This window comes from Plodia interpunctella, chromosome 16 (assembly GCF_027563975.2).
Source record: "Plodia interpunctella isolate USDA-ARS_2022_Savannah chromosome 16, ilPloInte3.2, whole genome shotgun sequence".
In the NCBI taxonomy this organism is placed as follows: domain Eukaryota; kingdom Metazoa; phylum Arthropoda; class Insecta; order Lepidoptera; family Pyralidae; genus Plodia; species Plodia interpunctella.
Window position 1 is genome coordinate 6,157,708 of NC_071309.1, and position 21,952 is coordinate 6,179,659.

At 34.7% G+C, this 21,952-nt stretch overlaps 1 protein-coding gene across 1 annotated transcript; it reads right to left on the minus strand.

Moving 5' to 3' along the window:
- Nucleotides 1–667: 667 nt before the first annotated feature.
- jhamt (juvenile hormone acid methyltransferase) lies at nt 668–21,640 on the minus strand. Its single transcript, XM_053756944.2, has 5 exons — nt 21,254–21,640; nt 3,927–4,502; nt 3,171–3,342; nt 2,517–2,625; nt 668–2,237 (listed from the first exon to the last, which is right to left on the minus strand). Exons 2-5 carry the CDS (start codon nt 4,286–4,288, stop codon nt 2,068–2,070), a joined length of 813 nt encoding a protein of 270 aa, XP_053612919.1. The 5' UTR covers nt 4,289–4,502; nt 21,254–21,640; the 3' UTR covers nt 668–2,067.
- Between the last annotated feature and the right edge of the window lie 312 nt (nt 21,641–21,952).

The following is a 21,952-nucleotide window of genomic DNA, read 5'->3' on the forward strand; positions in this document are numbered from 1 at the left end:
TAGTGTGAAAACCCTATTCGCCCGGCGTGTCCTAGGTAAGTGACAAATACGATAAACGACGTAAAGTGTGGTAAAGTGGAAACTGTAGCTACACGTTGAGTAAATCAGGGTGAAATGTTTTGATATGCGTATATTTGGTAATAAACTGCGGTCAGTTTTTGTTCATCAAAGTCTCCATTATTATGGAAAAGTTTTGATCTATTATAAATTTTGCCAAAAATAAGTCGGCATATAACCAAAATGGAGTGCAGAGTAGATAAAAATCTTTCACATTATTGTCATTGTCACGTACTGGTCGATGAGCAAAATTTGGTAATTCCACGTAGTACGATCAGCAATCCAACTTCAGCTGGATTGCCATCGAACCTCGATCTTTGCGGCATTTTACGGTTTTGGATTCAATTAATGTTTTGGAATAATAATGTTGGCATAAAGATTAGTTTTGATCCAAGAATCTGTCATATTTATTTTCACAAAACGGTAAAAAAATTGTGGAAAGGTCGAGCTTTACCTGCGATCCAGCTGAAATTATTAGCGTCTTTGTACTGGCCCGCAAAATTGTTATATGTTAAACTATATATATATATATATATATATATATATATATATAGAAATATATATAAAGAGGAAGGTTACACTGGAAGGGTAGTTCAAAAATAAGAACGTGTTTGTCATATTCCATACATTTAATATAAAAATATAAATATCTATTTAAAAACGTAATTCGATTCTCTGTCTTAAAATTAATCGAACATAATTTTCGTATACTCTTTACCAATCGTAAAGGTAACACGTAATTTTTATCTATCTATATACGAAAATACACTACCATCAAACGTTTAAACGGACGTTATCATCGTCAATTTTAATAATTATTTTTTCTTTATCAATTATTCAAACAGGAGGCTCTTACAGCTACTAAAGACTCCGCTTTCGGTTTTAGGCATTTTAAAACCTTTTCAATACATGTTCTTGGGTAATAAGATCTTACTTAAATTACTGTATACAGGTATTTACGATATAAAATAATGCATTTGCTCACAGGTGGGTAGTACTTATAAATATTTTAAAGCTTCTTCATCCACACCAAACCGTTTACCATCGTTACATTACATACTTAACTAGATTTAAAACTAAGGCCGATTTTACACTATTAAGTTTATGCTTAACTTTTGCTAATGTAAATTTACCGTAATTTCTTGAAACAAAATTTTACATCCCGCAAGTTTTCATCAAACTAGCAAAACTTACTAGTGCAAATACGCTAAAATATACACAGCACAAGTCACTGCTCTCATTGTTAATTTTAAGAACATTCGTAACTTAGAATCTTCTAAAAGCAAAAATATTATATTAGACACATTAGATTTTGTACTTGAGCAAAGATCTATATATTTATCTTTTATAAATCTGTATATCTGTATAGATGAAACGTATTTTATTTCATTAGATTGGTTGTAAACAGTTTCTATATTAGTTCGGTGACACATTGAATACCTACTACTTAATACAGTTTTACCGAAATTACATAGAAACTATTAAATTTCAATTTCAATTTGGTCGCAGTTTTAAAAATCATTTCTTATTTGATAATAGAGAGACTATTCTTATAAACTATAATACTTATATGTAAGTACTTAGTGTTTTTGACATAAGTCAAATATCTACAAATCCATACTAATATTATAAATGCGAAAGTCTGTCTGTCTATCTATCTCTTCCGCTTTCACGGCTAAACCGCTCGACCGACTTTAACACAAGCTTTTAATGTCGTCACAGAGATCTTATTGCATTTACTCGACACATGTTAAAAAATCATAATAAACCTTTAACGAGTTCCCTCGTCGGGGGCCGATCCGGTGCACCATCAGGTCATACATGTAATAATTACGCATTGTCAGCCAGATTAAACGTGTATACAAAATTTCTGCTTGATCGGTTGAATATATGCTTCAAAATAAAGTTGCAAGATTCCACCTGAACATACATACATACATAACTTACACTCATACATATACTCATTTCAAGTTAAATAAAAGCTTGTAAAAAGTTGATAAATCGTCAAAATTATTTACTAGCGTGCACTATGATTAGGTCGTATTCATACTTGACGGTGCTTTGGTTATTATTCGCTTCGTCCATGATGCGCATGCGCCGGACAACCTCCAAATAGTCTTCTAGAAAGTCGTTGTAAAGTTCACTAGGAATGCTGAATGGATTGACGGCTTTTACTGCACCTGAAATAATAACATCCAAATAAGTACATATTTAAAATTATATCACAATTAGCTTTTGCCAGCGCCTTTGCCCGCGTGATATTATTTGCAAAAGCGGAACAAACATAATTTTCATACAAACTTTCACCCCCAATCATACTAATTAGGGGTTCGATTTTTGAAAAAAGAAAAGTAGCACATGTTTGCCGATAATTATAATAAATAATACACATAATAAAGTAGTTGTTTATTCAGTTAAAAATTTTCAAGTAACTATTTGTAAAAATAAAACAAACTTACTTTTGATAGCGTCAGCGCTGTCGAAAACGAAGTGCTTCTTCTTGCATGTAACGTAGATGTCTCGGAACCCGATGTTGTCTAACATTTGTGTGATTTCTTTCTCAGGGTCCTGGAATTATTGAAATTATATCATTGTGAATTTGTCTTACATTATATTTTGTCAAACCAACAATGCACTGCCAAATGTGTGACTGTTTGGTCCTTTGGCCGTATATAGTTTTTACATAGATATCATAAATAGCTAAATTATTGTTTTTTTGGCTAGGCTCTATGAAGTAGGTTCATGGTATTCATTATTTTGCTGTTTTGCCAAGGCAAATGCATGAATGTATGTCATCGTTTCGAGATTGTAAAATTTTGCTAAGAATCGTGAATCGTCTCTTTCCTTAACGTCCCTTTTTGAAAGAATTCGAATTTTCATTAGATTTCTAAGTTGCCGATATTATAAATATTTTATTTATAACACTTAATAAATATTTTATACTTATAAATATTTTATTTATAACCAAGGATGCCGAAGTCCGTTTGAAAAACAGTTGGTATATAAGAGCTGAACTAGACGGCTAGTATAGATAATACTCGGAATAAACTCAGATGAAACAGAAAGAGAGATGTTATAAATATTTAGATGATTTTAGAAATAATAAATCTTACCTCAGAGTCGTGGTATGGAGATATGAATCGGTCGACATTTTCCAACCACGGTCGCCAAATGCTTCTCTTGGACAAAGTTCGGTACACATCGAATATAGGATTCCGTCCGCAAAATATCAGAAAACAGCTACCATCTTCCGTCATCAGGTCGAATATGTTCATAAACGCAGACCTGGAATCAGAATTATAATTACAAAAATAATGGTTATAGGAGTTTTTATAAATTAGTGTAAGTTTTAAATATAACTAATAGTGAAGTTTGTTAATTATGATATTGTATCAAATTAAAATTAAAAGGATTTGTATTTTTTTTAGATTTATAATGCCCGGTCTGTGCATAAAAATATTAATATAATTCGTTATTGAAAGCGAAGTTGCATTCTCACAGAGTTATAGGAGGGTTTAGCCCTGTTTCCTTCATAGAATTTCACGTAATAACCAACAAAAATAAAGACTTGATTTCTTTAATAGCCTCTCGCTGCATACATTGCTATATAGCTATGATCTATGTCAAGATCTAGGTCTACGAGTGCGTAGTAGTGCTACGCGGAGCTACGATCGTAGATTGTGTAAATTTAGTAGGTAATACGTAGTGAAGTTTAAAATTATAATTTTATAGTGAATATCAAAATTACTTAAACCATGCTTAATTAAAATTAACTTGGGCATAATTATATGTTAATGAAGTTTATTACGAATTAATTACCATTATTTAATAATTCGGAAAATTTGAAGCAAAATTAACATGTCACTTACTTTTGATTTTTGATCCAATGTAGTGTGTAAAATGAAACTACGTGGTCGAAGGATCCCATCAGTTCCTTGGGCGGGTAATTTTCAATGTTGAGCAAGATGAACCGGGTCCTCTCGTTCCCGTGATTGTCGTTTGCGAACTGCACCATTTTCTCGCTCACATCACAACCAACGATTATTTTGTAGTTCTGTGGAGTGTACTCTTTTAAAATTCTGGTGGTCACGGTTCCGTCTCCGCTGCCGATGTCCAAGATTCTGGCTCCGTATTGTTTCCATTTGATTTTGTCTGCGTAATCTTGTAGTGATTCCAGGGCGTCCCGTTTTTGCATGTTGTTCCCTTTTTCGTACAGCTCAGCGTTGTCCATTTTATTTTCGATTTTTTGAAATTTGGTTAGTGAGGTTTGGGCGTGCGTTAGGTAGCCGCTCGGCGCGCTTCAGACGAGAAGTCGCGGGAGAGAGCAGACTGTATGCATTTATATGCGGCTCCGTCGACGCGCAACATCGTCACCGCGCGGCGCGGCCTAGCGCTTGCTGCGAACTTCACCCGTGGACGCATCCGTCTTCACACGAGGGTGGTTTCTACAAATAAATATAATTTCTTTATATATTTTTATATAAATATTTCTTGGGTACTCATTTCTAGGGGATTTAAATGAGCAGAACAATTAATGAATTATATCGAAATACGGCACATTTTGACGTCCCATGACGCATATTGAAAAATCATCTGATCAGTGACTATTTTCATATTTTGAAAAGTTGTTTCAGCATCATTTATTGGACCTATATATACTTATTTGTATTTATTTTACAGGAATCTGGTTGAGCCTTGGCATTATAAAGTACATAATACCTAGAACAAAAGTGCATTAAGTTTTGTTTCCGTTTTATATAAGATATATTTCCGTTATCTTCTAACAGCATTAACGGAACTTTCGCTCGTGGTGAGGATAATTACACAATTAAATAATTTCTTGTTTACCTCGAAACCCGAAAAATACCATGTACCTAATGATATAAAAATTTATGACTTAAAATCAAGTCAAATCTTTTATTCAGATATTAGACCTTCGCATATACTGCACACATAATAAATAGTGATTTCTCAAAAATCTACAGACTAATGGCATTTTAGAACGACCCCTGCTGAGAAGAAAGACCATAAGAAACCCATATAAACAGCATTGGTCCCTATCCTTCCAGAAGGGCTTAGTATCATTGTTTCTTACATACTACATCCTACTCGAACAATACGTATGTATCGTCATAATTTTCATCTGCGTATTCGATGATGAAATATTACTTCATGTTACGTTTCTTACGCTATCCACGTAACAGAAGCATTCGTTTTAGATTGATTTCTTATCAGATTTGATTTGAAAACTTTACGTTTTACGCTCGTCTGTTTGCTACGTCTGTTTCAATTTTAGTAGTCGCGTTTTGGCTCATTGAGTCACGTGATGTAAACTTAAATAATGACAAAACTTTGTGACGATTTTACGTCATTATCCAACAAAACATTGTTACGTAGGATATACAGAAAATCAATATCGGACAAATCTCTCGCGCAAGCTTCAGTGCCTATTAGAAGCTTTTAACAAAAAAAAGATGCAATTTAGCTACCTAGAACAATAATTTCAAGTAAGTATGTAAATAAATAAGATTTTCTTTTGTTACAGTTTCCTTGTACACTATTTTACATAAGAATATTCACGAATAAATATTGGAAAAGAATTTTCCCCATTACAAGGCCAGGAGCTATTGGTGTATTTTTTGATCTTAATTTAAAATGTTGAGGAGTTGATTTTGTGTAATACTGAAACAACAACTAGAGCTTGTCTCGCTTTGAAATTGAACACACGGCACCGCTACAATCGCGGTTAACAACAACATGCTCGATCTGTTTTTTTTTATATCGCAGGGCTTCTTTTGTGGCGTAAAATCATTAATTTTTGCCTGGATGTTGGTGGATCTGTACCTATGTGAAATAAAGAAGGCAAAAGAGTTATGTTTTTTATTCTACAGTTAGTATAATCATTTCAATCAAATTTATTTTTCAATATATATTAAGAAAAACTTACTAATTGCCAACTACAATATTGAAACGCTGCTTATTGACCACTGCTGAGAAGAAATTCCGAAACAAACTCATGGACAGTTCGGAAATGCTAGATTATAATACATACATAGCGCATAGGTACTTTTACGCAATAAGAATGTATACAAAAGTATGTTTTTTAGGACGGGACAGATACAATATTAATGAATACTTAAAAATTAAATTATACAATATATAATATATTAGAAAATCCTAATATTATATGTTATCAATGAAATATGTGCATATGAAAAACCGAATAACTGTCAAAAGGAGAAAATATTTAGGATTTATCATTATTAATAAAAAAATATTTTCCATTGTTTAAAAATAAAATATGTTATTTTTATTTATAACAAAGATCTTCATTACAAACATGTAACAGAGGCTCGCCTATAATAAGCTATAGAAACCTGTATCTGGAGAGTCCCGCACTTTCTCATCATTCGTTTTGTCGACATTTTTAATAAATAAAAATATAGTTTTATCCAATTAACAGTACATGCAAATAGTTTTTCTAGGAATAATAACTAACTGTCCCTTGGACTATATGAGTAAGTACTGTTGATTTTGTAACTACAAAGTAAGGCGATTTCGTACTGAACTATCCGAAAATAGATCCGATATCAGTGGATCACGGCGCCGACATTGTAGTTAATCTTTTGTGTAGGAAATTATTCAATCGTCTATCAATGGACTCATCTTCGGCTATTTTTGTTTATCTGTGCAACTTTTTTGTTAGCCTTTGGCAATATACAGGAAATACCTAACTGTTATAGAATAAATAAAAGTATAAGATACTAGTTGCCCGTCCCGGCTTCGCTTGGGTAAAATTATAATTAATTATACACCTTATCCTTCCTCAGGAAATCACATTATTCCGCATCAAAATTCGTTGCGTAGTTTTAACATCTAAGCATACATAGGGACAGATAGCGGGAAGCGACTTTGTTTTTTACTATGTATTTATGATAAGTTTGAGTAAACCCACGTACTTATCTACATATCAAAATAAACAGACAAAGTGTCAATGTCCAAACTAAATCAAAAATAAAAAAAACTAAGAACATATAAAAACATAGAAGTTCAAAATGTCTACATTGATTAGGTATATTGAATTATTTTTCGAAACTTATGACTTTTAACTTCGATGTCTATAAGTATTTACTTAACCAAGTAACTCTTGTAATAAACTTACGAGGTTTCGGTATTTTGTACAATATATGACTTTTGGCTATATTTCCCCACGATATTTTTGTTTAAACAATTTCGAATTTAATTTTAACAGTGAAATCATTATCGTTATGCCCTTATTCATTCTTTAATCAAAATTCAAAAATAATATACCTTGCAAAGATGAAAATAATTAACATAATTTTTCTAAAGAAAATTACACATATTTTTAATGGTATCACCACAATGTCTCTCACATTTTATGTAAGTAAATCATCATCCATGTACTTTTTACTGTGAAGACTTAGTAGTGACGTCAATAAAACTAGGAACTATTTCACTGATGACCAATAAAATGATAGTACAAAATTATGTTTATGTACTTATAACCATTTACTGGTAACTTTATGAGTCATGCGTCATCAAACCTGTTGACCACCATGATTCTATATGCAATTTATAATCTAGCGGAATTAATAGTTTCCTCAGTTAGTTAGATATTTAGGATAATGTTGTTACCTTCGTTTTGCGAATCGAGAAAATTTCATAATTCTTAAGGAAAATGAGGAAAGAAAAAAGTTGTTATAGTTTTTTTTAAACGTGAGCCAAATTTCCGCAATCTATACTAAGAATTATTTTTTTTTTTTAATTTTTAGCTTTTGATTTTTTTAGCACATAATGGACATTTTATCTATGGAGCAATAGTTACCTAATAACTATTGCGAATAAGTAAAAATCTCTAGGACTTCTAACATTACGGTCCATTGCAACTTAATCAATTCACCAAAATGTGGTTCATAAAATAATGCAGTTTAATAACAAGACACGAAATACTTATCTCTGTATGCGTTCGCTGCAGGTTTACTTAAATGAAAATAATCTGAATAGAGAAAATGAGCTCTGAACTCTGTAGCAGAGAGTTGAAATTGCTCTTTCGTGGTTCAGTAAGACATTGTCACGCAGATCACGAATTTTGGGCCTGTCCCGCGCCTCCGGTCTTCTTGACCGGCCACGAATAAGTGCATTGCCCCAACCGAACACTGGTGATCTTTTGTTTTGTTTATTACTGTATTGCATCGGCGTAGGGTTAGGAATCATGACCTAGCCTAATGTTATTTGTATTGACTAATTCACGGATATAGGTTCATTATGCAAGGTTTTTATGTTGGGTTTCCGGATGCATATTGTTTTATAGTGCTATAAGTATTTTCTGTGACGTCATACTGGTCGTAAAATTGTCTTAGGTCATATTTCCAACTCTTGTACGTGCATTTGAATGAACGTAAATTAAATTTAAACAGATTGTAGATTCTAATGTCAATTTTAGTTCATTCAGGAAGATTACAGACAGGCAACAGAATACAAAAATAAAAATTAGTACTTAATGGAAATAGAACCTAGTAAACTTTTATAGGAAAGATGCAGTGTTTAATTAGGGATGTGAATAAAAGTAGTAGGTACCTAACTACTCATGAAAATTATCCTTGATATTTTATTCGGAGATCATAATAAGCAAGCTGTTGAAACAACAACCTGCTTACTTGCATATATTATTGTATTTACGTAGCACAGACTTTTGGTAATATATGTACTCGTACCTTTATAATGTATGTATGTGCTTAAGGACATCGCTCAATTGCACACAACAACTACCTAGTGAAAAATATATCTATTGAGACGAGAACAATTTTACGGCATTATCATTATTATTAATATCTATTTTACGGCATGTAAGTAACAATTTTACCTCTGTAAGTAAAATACTATTAAAAATACTATCATCCGCGTCTTCGCATGCGTGAATTTGAAACAAACATGAATTTCATATCATAATCATTCTTTTTTTGAGGTGTTCTCTTCATAGTCGTATTCCTCATGGCTGAGGGTCGTGGTTATTACGTGGAATGAAACACACACAACAACTTGGCATTATTAATGGAGTGGTTTGCCATTGCCTTCTCCATTTCACACACAAGTTAATAAGAATCAACCAGTGTGCAGGTTGCCTCACGATGTTTTCCTTCACCGGAAGCAAGTGGTGGTCGATGAAAACTACTATACGTGAGTCAGATTGGTATACAAACTCATGTGGCACGAGTAGAATTCGAACCTGAGACCTTTCGATCCACAGGCGGGCGTCTTAACCATTACACCACCACCGCTTCTGAGGTGTTATTAACTCTTTTCCTGTGACATTGCTGGAGAATCAAGCGCTTATGTTTATGTGTAAAAAAATATAGGTATTCAATATGTTTATTAGTTTTACGTAGCACAACTAAAAAGTGAGTACGTCGTCCGATAGCAAAATATTTTAGCAAACGGGGCAGATAAATGTGCGTCAACCTTTATGCAATGCAGTGCGTAATCTAAACTTGAAATTCAAGGACAAAGTTAAAAACTGCCGAAAAAAATGCAAGACGTTGCATCCATACGCTTTAATGGAAGTGCACTGCATGTTAAAAGTGAACCAGATTTGCAGCATTTTGATACTTGTAGGAATAAGTGTGTAATTGTGCCTCTTTTTTACATTTTAACAAAGATAATAGGTTTCATAATTATGTATTTTCGGAGCATAATAAAAATGACATTCGTCCGCCACGCCATTGCACTTACATGGTGGGATATCAGGCTTACACCTTATGGCCTAATGTGCTGTACTCGTGAGTTTGTATAATGTCGTGTCAGTAATATTAATAACTAACTTATGTAATACTAATAAAATTTATCTATGTATTCTAACTCGGTAAAAAAACATTATCTTATTAATTTATTGGCAGTTACTATCTTATTAATTTATGATTTATTGGCAGTAAGGGTAGTAAATTAATAGTAATTAGTACCTGAAAAATAAATAATTCAATTTAATGTGGGACGACATAAAATGGAATTATTTATTTTTAAGGTAGCGCCTTTTATTGTTTTGTGGAAAGTCAACAGTCTACATAGCCTATAGTCCTCGCTTTTCCTTATTATGTCATTCTTGCATAAAAAACCGTATACAAAAAAGTTTACAAATTATAAATACTTTATTCACCTTAGGAAATACATATTTTGACGTTAAAAATTTACTTAAAACTAATGCCGAATTCCGAAGCGCAAAGAAGAAACGGTGCAACAAACTTCACTGCAGTAGCAGACCGTGGCTTAGCCCGCGTGAATTTAAAAAGAGAAAAGTTCTTTTTTCCAGGATAAATGGTACCCTAAATCCTTTTCCGTGCTCTTAAGAATATGTGACATTTCAAGACGATTGGTTTAGCAGATAAAGTGTGAAGAGGAAAAGAACAAATAAACAAATGTTCTCTTGCGTTTATAATATTAGTAAGGACAACAACAATGTGGACGAATCAAAAGTATCAAGAAATGAGGAGCGCAATCCGAGGTACCCGCAATGTCACCCCGCGCAGGGTTCAAGCGCCGGGCAGAGAAAGGGCCACGCGAAGGGAAATTTAAGCGCTAATATACAAACACATTTTATTGACGTTATAAGACTACCTATCTAGGGTTTGTTGGTTTAATTTAGAACTTTATTGCATGAAAATAAAACATAATTTAAAATTAATACAAGATACATGTACGACGGCGGATTTAGGTATCCCATGTAGGGATCTCTTACCGGCGATAGGGTATTCACTATTAGAACATATGTGAGAATCAAGCTGACTTATAGCCACGCCACATTACTCAGTCGTGCTCCGTTGTGACGACTCACCAGGAAGAAAATCCATCGTCCTCCGTTGTATACTTGTACTTTTTGTAAATGACGTGCGTTGACGTACATCAAAACTTCATACAATTTCGGCGTTGTCGATGGACGACAAATCGATGCAGCATGGCATGGCTCTAACGCTAATTAGATTTTTTTTACCTTCTCCATATATTAAAATGTACACAACAATAAGTATTTCATCTGTTATGTCTAAATTGATAGATAATATAATTATATATAATTAGCTTAGTGTAGTCAACAGAATATAAAACTCAAAATCGGCATTTTTGCAACCGCACGGAGATTCGCAACTTGAGTTAAGGTTGACTTATTTGATGAGCAGATTATAATATTATCAGATGAAGGTTCTTATTTTAAAACAATCGTGGTGACTGTGGTGGCTAGCGCGTGATTGAAAGTCCCACTTGTGTGCTTGTTGAGGCTGCAGCTTCGAATTCTACTAAATAATAAGCCCATAAACCTATGACAAATAAGAATAAAATTCAAGTTCTAAAATATACGAAAAAGCGTCAGTGGTGTCTATTTTGCCAGATCCTCCATCCGATAAAAAGCCGGTGAGACGGACTTCGACACCATGGGTACCTACTGGAACTATTATCTAATCTGTACCATGGGCTATATTGAATACTATTAGGAAAAAAGGTAGTAGGTAAGCCAATGTCGCAAGCCCATCCGAGATGTGACGAAAGTATGACTATTTGAACAAATCTAGTGAAAGTTGGAGATAACACAGAAATGTGTAGGAGCCGGTTAGGTCACTTCACTCGTGGGAACTGGGAATAATTTAGGAATACTCTATTGCTGTTGCACAATCAGAAAAATGTCACTAGTATGCTATATAGTTTGAAGCTGCTGGACACATAGCTTGGAGACAGACAGATAAATGTTCATACGTTGATTGTGGTGGGCTAAGTAGATGAGAAAAGTCCAAGAGGCCAATCGTCTACGCGGTGGTCGACACTGTAAAGGAGATTATCGGACTCGACAGATATGCTAGAGTCATGTCCCATTGCTCAGTCGCGCTCCGTCGTTTTGACGTCCGTCGACAAACAACGCAGTAATTGTATGAAGTTTCAACGTACTTTAACGCACGTCAGTGTCAAAACCTATAGAAAACCACGGAGCGAAAACATGCTGCGTCGTCGCACGACTGTTGTTTTCAATGAGTTTTGACATAACGTGCGTTGCTATACGTCGAAACTTCATACAATTTCTACGTTCTTCTGTGTTTATTCTGCGACGGAAGTAAAAGTGACAGAGCGCCACTGAGTGTGTGTGAGTACCCGTGTACTTAGACATACTGAAGATATGGCGTAACAAGTAACCACCTAGTTCCACCAGTCTAACATTTCCCCTCGGTATCATCTGAACTTAATTTTAAATGTCTTTACTGCTACTAAACTGGCGCAAGTCACTTACGCCGTCTTTCACTTGAATTTTCATTAAAAAATTCGTACTTTCGTCCTCTCCCAACCAGTTAGCGAGTGCATTGGCCTGGGAACATTACTACCCAAATTTTAAATTGTTACTCGTACCTGCTCACACGTATTGTATTGAACACTGAACGGCATTTCAAGCAATGCATCATTAAGCAGTTGTAATAGAGGTTGAATTACGTAGTTTTTGAGTCGGTTTATGTGCTGTAGTGTGTACGTGAGAGTGAGATGGTTGAGTCATGCGCTGGCGATTGTATTCGTTTCTCGTTGATGTCCCAACGGGTCATGCCTTAAGGCAGGTTATGATAAGGTCATATAGGTTAAGTTGTCGTAGGCTTAGACTGTGATGTATTGATTAATTTGACTAAAATATATCATTATACCATTTTTTGATATATCCTTTCAAGATATCATTTCTATATATATCTACAATATACCTGTGTGGGACATATATGCCTTCGGGACACCTAACTTTACACGTGGTTCTACGCATTTTTGACCGAGATAATTTCGAGATCTACGGATCGATGTTTGTTTTTGAAATTTATTATTATAAACAAAAAACGCAGGACTATAGATTCTATACCATAATTGCAATAAGTACTTTAAAGCAGAAATATAAGACCTCTAGCAACGATTACTGCTATAATTTGAAAATCTGTTAAAACCATAGATAAAAGAATCTTGGTTAAAACGTACGTGCTATGCATGGAATTAGTAAGTACTTACTAAATCCATAGTGCTATGTTATGCGACTCTAAGTTCGTTCGCGTCGGCAACTATCTGAGTTCGACGAAAGCCAGCAAAATTAGAGAAAGCATCACGGCAAAGTCAATGCCATCTTGCCAACAAACTGGGAATTTTAAATTTGTGGTTCATGAAGTAGGTACATACCAAAGGCACTGAACAAACAGCAAGTTCTGATACTTACTTCACATTGCGTACCTAGTGCTCTGTTGCGTTACGAGATGGCGTTTATATGAAGCGGCATCCGTAGGTTTAAGTGCCCGTCTCCATTGCTCAGTCGTGCTCCGTTTTTTCTATAGGTTTTGACATTGATGCGGTGCGATGTTATGCGTCGAAAGTTCATATAAGTTCTTCTACATTGTTCCATCGATGGTTGTGATCGTGAGCAATGGAGATGGGCTCGAATTGCACGGTTATTAAATATTATTATTATCCGGAAGGACCATAGAAAAAAGACCAATACATTAGTATTGGTCTTTTGAATTATTTTCTTTCCATAAGTATTGGTCTTTTGAATTATTTTCTTTCCATAAAGAACGAACTGTTAGAGCCTGTTCCATTACTCCGTAGCGCCCCGTTGCGTACTATGCAGTACGATGTGGCTCCGTAGTACCTACTCGATAGTAGTTGTTTTCTAACGGTTTGACACTGCCATCGCGTTGATACAATTTCTACATTGTTCTGCATTGATCCCTCCAAGGATGTTACCACGAGAGCACGAGAGCCATGTCCCATTGTCCCAACGACGTCCGTCGACAGAGAACGCATAAATTGTCGAAAACAAATGGAGCACGACGGAGCTACAACGCGGTGCATCGTCCACCAGATACTTTTGTGTCTCTCTTGCCTTTGAGCATTTTCCAGTTTTTTTCTTCAGCCTTAGTTTAGCGTTGGGGCACAGAGTGCGCTTTACTAATTTTACACCTCGCACGGTAATGGTAAGAAATAAAATATTTGAAAAACTTTTCGTTGTATTTATATTTCACTTATTACTTAATAGAACTGAAAATAAAGAAAAACTCGCCCTTCATAACTAATTTTGTAACAATTTTTATTTAAAGTCGAAAGCAAGCAAACGTAGCCCAATTGTCATTTTCTTAATACGGAGCGTTTGGACGAATCCAAAAATTTGTTTGGAAAGAATCCACTTTATGAAAATAATTATTTCACAGATGTTTTTTAAATAGTGTGTTCGTTCAACGATTGAAATTTGCAATGTGCACCTATATTTTTCAAATAAAATTTAAACGAGATATTACTGTCTGGACTGATTAAAATCATATCAGCTAAACCATATCAGGGTTTTTCAATACGTGAAGCTTTTCAATACGTTGGTATATCTTATCTAAAATACGTCAACAATTACAGAATGTATTGCATAAGAATTACCCATTATTAACAATATAAGATAATGTTTCAAATATGCATTTATATTTAAAGAAGTTTTTTACAAAAATATAATTTTTGCCAAAGCTTTTATTTTTATCAGAGACTTATTGCAGTGACAAAATAATGTCCCCGTTGCGACTATGCAGAACGACGCAAGACGAAGGAAGTCGACGGTTTAGTAACCGTTGACTTTCTTAGTCGGGAGCCGATGTTGGATGCATAGGATGCACTGTCCGATGATGCATGTCATGATAATGCATTAACATCCAAACTAAACGTGTATACAAAATTTCAACTCAATCGATTGAAGACATCTGCTTCAAAATTGAATTGCAAGATTCCGTCCGAACAAACATTATTTACCCTTCATTAATACATATTAAGTATGTAGTTAGATGTACGGTTAGATAAAAGTTTGTAAAAATAACAAACAGGTACGAGGCTCAATCCGACAACGTTGAAAGCATTTGAATGTACGCGGTACATACATTATTTACCGACTCACACAGAGGCGTATCTGTAGAATACATACAAAAAATATACAAAAAGCTTTTCCCAAGAATAAGCGGGACAGAGTGCGGATCTTATTTTTCTCGCGGACTCCCCCACCCCGATGGGGGGTGCCGCTGGAGTGGGGCTCCCCACCACCACCCCCTGCAATAATACTGCGTCACTATTTTGCGCCATTACCTACACTCGCTTCCTATTCTATAAGTAGCGTGGAATGTAGAACGTAACTGTACGGAGTTGGGTTCTCTTACTACTTATATATTTCCCAATTTAATTCCATCATAATAAATAGGCTTTGTAGGCACTTTCAAATTAGGTGCATAATTTAATTAAAATAACATTTTTTTAAAGAGAGAAGAAACGAACAATCGGTGTCACTAATACGTCTACTATGTATTTGTTACAAAAATTATATGCATAACTTAAAAGTAAACAATAGGTGAACTTAATGCCGTAAGGCTAGGCATATAAGGAATTATGTATTTTTCCTTGCATTTTTAAATCTGTTCAGATGTTGTCTGTGGTTTTTGTGTGGAATAAAATATTTAGTTTGAAACGGGTGCTTCGTCTTCACAAAATTTTTATTAAAATTTAAAATGAAAGGAGCACATATTAGAGAATTTCCCGAGTTTCCTACGGGAACGAGAAAAAACACGCGATGCTATTTTTAGAACAGTTCGAACTTTACCTAAAGTAGGAATTTTATTAATTCAAAATTATCATCTGAAGACTTCACTACAATCCCTAAAGATTTCTACACAAAAAGAGGCAATAATAACTATGTCGAAATCAGGAATTTGTTACGGCTAAAAACATAATGCTTTACATTCTATTTATTACGGCTTCCAAGGATAATCATTTTTCAGATGATTAAACATCTATTGAATGTTAAAGGAGAAAGAATAATTGAATCCAGTAGAATAATAATAAAACTCGCATCGTACGGTTACGTACTACGTCTAAGGATTTCGAGTATAGCGCTCCATGGCGCTTCATCTACTTTGTATGTGTTGTGTTCAAACTCGTAGATGCTTGTTCTACTTTTACATACACACATACACCGGAGTAGGTATGATTGTCTGCCGTAATTATTTGATACATTCCTATGTATCAAATAATTACGGCTGTCTCTATAGCTCATTTTATGTGAAATACAATCCTTCTTTAAAACAGTTCGAATTTTGTTTATAAAGACATCATATATTCCTAGACCAATATATTTTTCAGGTTGTTTTTTAATTAGTCCTATTCTTAACACTTTATTTCCACCAGGAAATTTCGATTTTCTCAAGAATATTTAAGGATTTTAGTGTCATCTAGTCTAGAAATGCATTTACCAATTCTTGAAATGTGTTGCTTGTATTCTTGGAAATAATCAAAGGAGGTTCCACCTATCACCCCGCCCGCTGACGCCGCTGCAAACTATTGACAATCGATACATCAACCAATAACGCCATTTCAAAACAATCCCAGTGGTATGAATACTAGTGTATGATTATAAAAATATGTATGAATTAGATGTCTGTCTCGGCTTCGCTTGGGTTAAACCCTAATAAATAATAAAGTTATATATTTTTTATATCCTTATATTTTTACAAATTTGCTATCAAACGAACATTGTGACAATAGAAAAAGAAAATGTGAAAAGGAAGAAAATTTAAGAAAATTGGAAATGTCTAAGAAATATCGCAACAAACCTATAAAATTTAACATAACATATGAATCGAAAAAGTTAGAATACATTTAATCAATTTCATGATACGACTAATAATAATTATTCTCCCTGGAAAAGTATTAATTACAAACTGGAAGCTCCAAACTGGAAGGATTTAATAAAATTGCTGGAATAAGTAGGTACATGCAGCGGACTGGAAATGCAACTATCTGTTCTGGAGGCTAAACATGCCAGTGTAGATATAGGCTTGGAGACAATCTATTCACCACATTTTTACTTTCCAACAATACCGATAGAATCTTCGATTTCCACTGCTCGATTATGACTGTCGATTATACGTTAGATGCGAGTAATGCCGCCAGTGAATTGTAAACGTGGTGAAAAGCTCACAGGTTGTAATGTCTGGGTGGGGTGTTGGATACAGGGCGGGTGTGAGGCGACGGTCCTTTGATTCTGGCGAGATTAAACGTGCGGCAGACGGTGGCGCCTCTATCGATTGTTGTTGTAATTACGACGCTATCCTCGCTCACTCGCAAATGAAATTGTTCCGGACAGAGCCAGCTGTGGATGCCAGAGTAATATAACGGCTGCTTGAGCTGAATATCGGCGGATGTGGACCGTATGCTGTATGGTTAAGGTTGGCCCGACTAAAGTACAGGTAGCACCTGGTACTGCCTGCTGGAATGTTGCGGGTGCAACATTGCATAAGCAATAGTACGTCACACACAGAATTGCGATGGAATGTCATAAAGGACAATGGCAACAGGCAAACGCTATTGAAACAGATTATCGTGAACAACTAAATTACTCAACCGAAACCTAAAAATCATATAATAATACAATATTCAATCATGTGATGGAATATAGTTTTCGTCTTTTTATCGGCAATCTTCATTTTATAGGTACTTCAAAATAATTAAGTGCATGCGAACAATGCTTAATTTTAAAGACGTATTTCAAGGTGTACTTATCTTTATTTGTACCTATACCAACTAAAGCTATATTTCCTAATGCTTTCTCAATTTATATGTTTGGTAAACACACAGCAAAAAAAAAATAAAGCATCCCGTTGAGCAAATCGGAGAAAAGGTTATCAAAAATCGCGACGACTGCGCACTAAGCACAGTACGACCGCAAATCCACTTCCGAATTCGAAATACGAATGGGGACACAGAGAGCAATCCAATAAACATTCGAAGCCCTCAAAACGTATCTACGTCTACGTGACGTAGACGCCTCCCGGGGACGCATGCGCACGCCACTCGTACAGAACAAATGGACAGTTCCAATTTCAATTGTAGAAAAAAAATAACCAATTCGAATTGGAGAAGGCTTCGCTGCGACCAATGGGAGAGCTTACAGTCGTAATGCCAACTGTGTGGGCGGGGCGAGTGATATCTAGCATTGGAATGTTCGTTGTATTTGTTTTGCCAGATTCGAAGGCTTTATTGCTTGGTGTTTGAGCCTCTTTCCCTTTGAGGGTGGGAGCGGCGGAAAGCTCATCTTGCATTTGGGTAGAGGCAATTCACATTATGTACCGTATTCTTCTGAAGCCTACAGATGACCTACATATACATTACATTTGTTTAATGTACTTTCCTCACATATATATAAAAGCCCCATATTGAAAATAGAAAACGAAAATAAATTAATTTTAGGAGCTTTGGGATTAGATTAATAATAAAATTAAGGAGTGTCGCTCTTGAGACTTTGTAACTGTGAGTATTGATTTTTCGATAGGGAAAAAACGAAGGCAACGATCTATGCAGATCTGGAGTGCTCTCGGCACATCAGATGGCACCGGCGGGGCAGCCTCCGCAGACAATCGAACGGTGGGGGGCACCCCCCACTGGAGGTCGGGGAACTGACAAAGAGTATCGATATAGCTTCATGAAGTAGAGTGGCGACTAGGCAAGGACATTTTATCACATGAGTATGTCATTAAATCTGAAGTTTGAGACTTATTAGCAGTGTCAAAGGATACGTGGAAATGTAGCAACCTAAAAAAGTAGAATAGGAGCACGTGCTTATTATGTGTGTTTGTTTTGACATGAAAAAAAAAACTAAGGAACTTCTTAATTCATTCGCATTTCATTAATAAAAAATAAAACCAAAAGTATTCTATTCTATTTGAAGTTAGATCCAACAAAAAGGTAATTCTACTGTAAAAAAAGTAATAAAAAGTTTAGATATTGATTTCTTTTTGAGTATAGTAACGCAGTTATAATACGAAATAATATTACGAAATAACCGATACAAATTAGGCCTTGAAGTCCTTTTAATGTTACGATGAACCTAGAAATAACGGTGACTATCTCATTATATTATTACACTCTAATGAGATAGGATAATATGATCATGATAGTATCTTCAATACATGAAAAACACTTCCGCAGTACATTATCTTTGCCGCTATCGACCCGTCGTCGGCGCGGCGGCGACTTCCCATTCTCGAAGTAAAACACGGCGGGAAGGAAACCGCGGGATAAACCACCCCCGCCCCTCACCCCCCGATCTTTACGTTTCAGGAATAAATATTTCAGAGCGTGTGCTTCGGAAGTTAAAGTTATGTATCGCCCGGGCGGTAACAATCTGAGAATGAGAAAAGAGCTTTTCATATACGTGTCTATGTATAAGCCTGCATAGGCTTGAGGACGTTTGTGTGGAATTTTGTATTATAAAATTTCTTGCTTTTAGAGGTTTCTATTATTAATAAAAAAATAAATTTTGAATTTTTGATGCGAATATAATAATAGGAGATAAATTAAATCTGATAAGGCCTGGTCGTGGTTGAAGGGGAAAATACAAAAGTACTGGCTTAATGTGTCAAGGCTGATATGCCCGCTAATGGTCTTAAAACTAAGGACACCAAAGATTGTGTGAATTGAAGAAGCAAAAAAGGTATGCGGCCCGACGCTCTATGGCTGCGAAAGATACAGCAGTAATTACTTTTTGAAATTTATTATCAGACATGCATTGGTTTTGGGTTACAATATCTTTTGTGGTTTGCTTTGTGTGCCACTAAATAAAATAACATTTAACAAAACGGAAAATTATCACCAAATTATCTCTTTATCAAAACCTGAACTAAAATTTCGCAAAATGTTACAGAAATTGAGCAATATCTAGGTATAATCAATTTTTATAGTTGTAACATCATACTTACATTCACACCCACATTACGTTTCACTTGGACCTTTTCGTATTAACAATAATTCTTAACTTATTTTATGTTTAGTTTTATATGTGGGATATTTCCCGTACGTCATTTGTAGAATGTTTTTCTTGCATAAGTCACGCGCATACAGTGCTTGCGAAACGAAACGATTTTCCATTAACTTTGAAGGACGCAACGTAGACGCATATACGTTACTTTTACGACCAGTGAGTATAGTAGGAACAGACGTAGTCCAATGTGCGTGAATTTTCTTTATCGATAATTTTATTGCCAAGTGAAGGTCGCACTGCAACCGTTAGATGAAGTTACTTTCAGTATTTGTGCTGGTTGACCTTGGTTATTTAAAAACATTTATATCGCAAAAATGACAAAAAAGCCATCTTACTAAATGTCAAAAGTTGTTTATGGTACGGTTTTTGGCCGTAATGAGTGAATGATTCGCGGTGACGTCCTCAAAACGGCAAACTAATATACAAAACGAATATAATGCTAAAGTATCTGTTTAAATTAATTTCTTTCTCCATTTCTTCATAGCACAGCATAGCATTCATAGCAGTGATGTCCATGTCGTTCCGAAATGACAATTTATAGCTTTTTGGAAATGTACAATTCAAATTCAAAAACTTGACATGACATAAGTTTTTTACAAAAATAACATTTTTGACACATGCTTTTATTGTTGTCACAGACTGATCTTGATTGTATTCAATATGTGACAAAACAATCATGGTCGTGCAGTAAATCGCTGAGGAGTTTCCACGTCAGGAGCCGTTCTTGGGTGTACCATCAGGTCATGCTTATCATAATAATACATTGCCATCCAAACTAAACGTGTGTACAAAATTTCAGCTTAATCTGTTGAAGATCCTCCTCCTCAAACTTGAGTTGCAAGATTCCACCCGAGACCGGACATAGCGACATATATTGCAAGTTAAATAAAAGCTTGTAAAAGTGCTTGTGAAAGTCTAATTTCTGAATAAATGTTGTGACTTTGACCTTTCGGCTGGCAAATAATATAGCTTTTTTATTAAAGATGTTTTTTTTTCACAATTAATTTCGACGGGTAGAAAGTTATGACTGAATCATTGCTCAAAACCAAATATGTATGACGAAAAATAGATATGAAGCTAGATAATTTTGTTGGACACTAATAAACCGTAAGTGTAAAGGTAAAAATATTATATCATGGTATTTAAATATGGCTATTGACCCTATGGTGGACACTATTACTGTTTACAGCACAATTTACAGTGTCCTCATTCAATTGTCATTTATAGTGTCTATTATAGAGTTGATTGATAAATTTTATTCATTACACACTTGATTTAGTTAACTGTCCTTATATAATTAAATAATATTTTTTGATATGTCACGCACTAATATAAAAATGTACTTACATTGACAACTGCTACATTTGAACACAAAACTGGCGAAGTAAATTTTTATCACAATACATAACGAAACACGCAGCCTTTAGTAATGTAACCAATTGACTAATATGTGATGTAGTAAATGCTGTTGGTGACGCAGGACCGTGCATGCCAAGCAACTAATAAGAAATAACTACGTAGTAACCACTGCATAATCAAGCTCAATGTAAAATTTATACGTATATACAGGTGATAAAAACTAACTAACCAGTTTAACAATCAGCCGTTTACAAATTCTAAGGTTTGTTTGGGAAAATATCCCTATTCTTTACTGCGTAGGCGAGTAAATGAGTTTTCTATAAATCAGTTTTACGGATTGAGATACAAAAGATTGCCTACTGTTAACATGGACTTACATTACATCAAATCTATACATATCTTTACATATAATAAAACTGTACGTGGGCCACATAGCTCAACCAACAAATATCCTAAAAAAATATTTAGAAAAGAAGACCCCATAATATAATAACAGGAAAAAAAAGTCTTCTTTTCCTGTTATTATATTAGGATATTTTTTTTAGGATTTTTGTTGGTTGGGCTATGTAGCCCACTTACAGTATATTATTATTTATTATAATATAAAAATCCTAAAAAATATATTTAGAAAAGAACACCCCATAATGATATATTATTTTTTATAACTCCTATGTACATGTATCAATA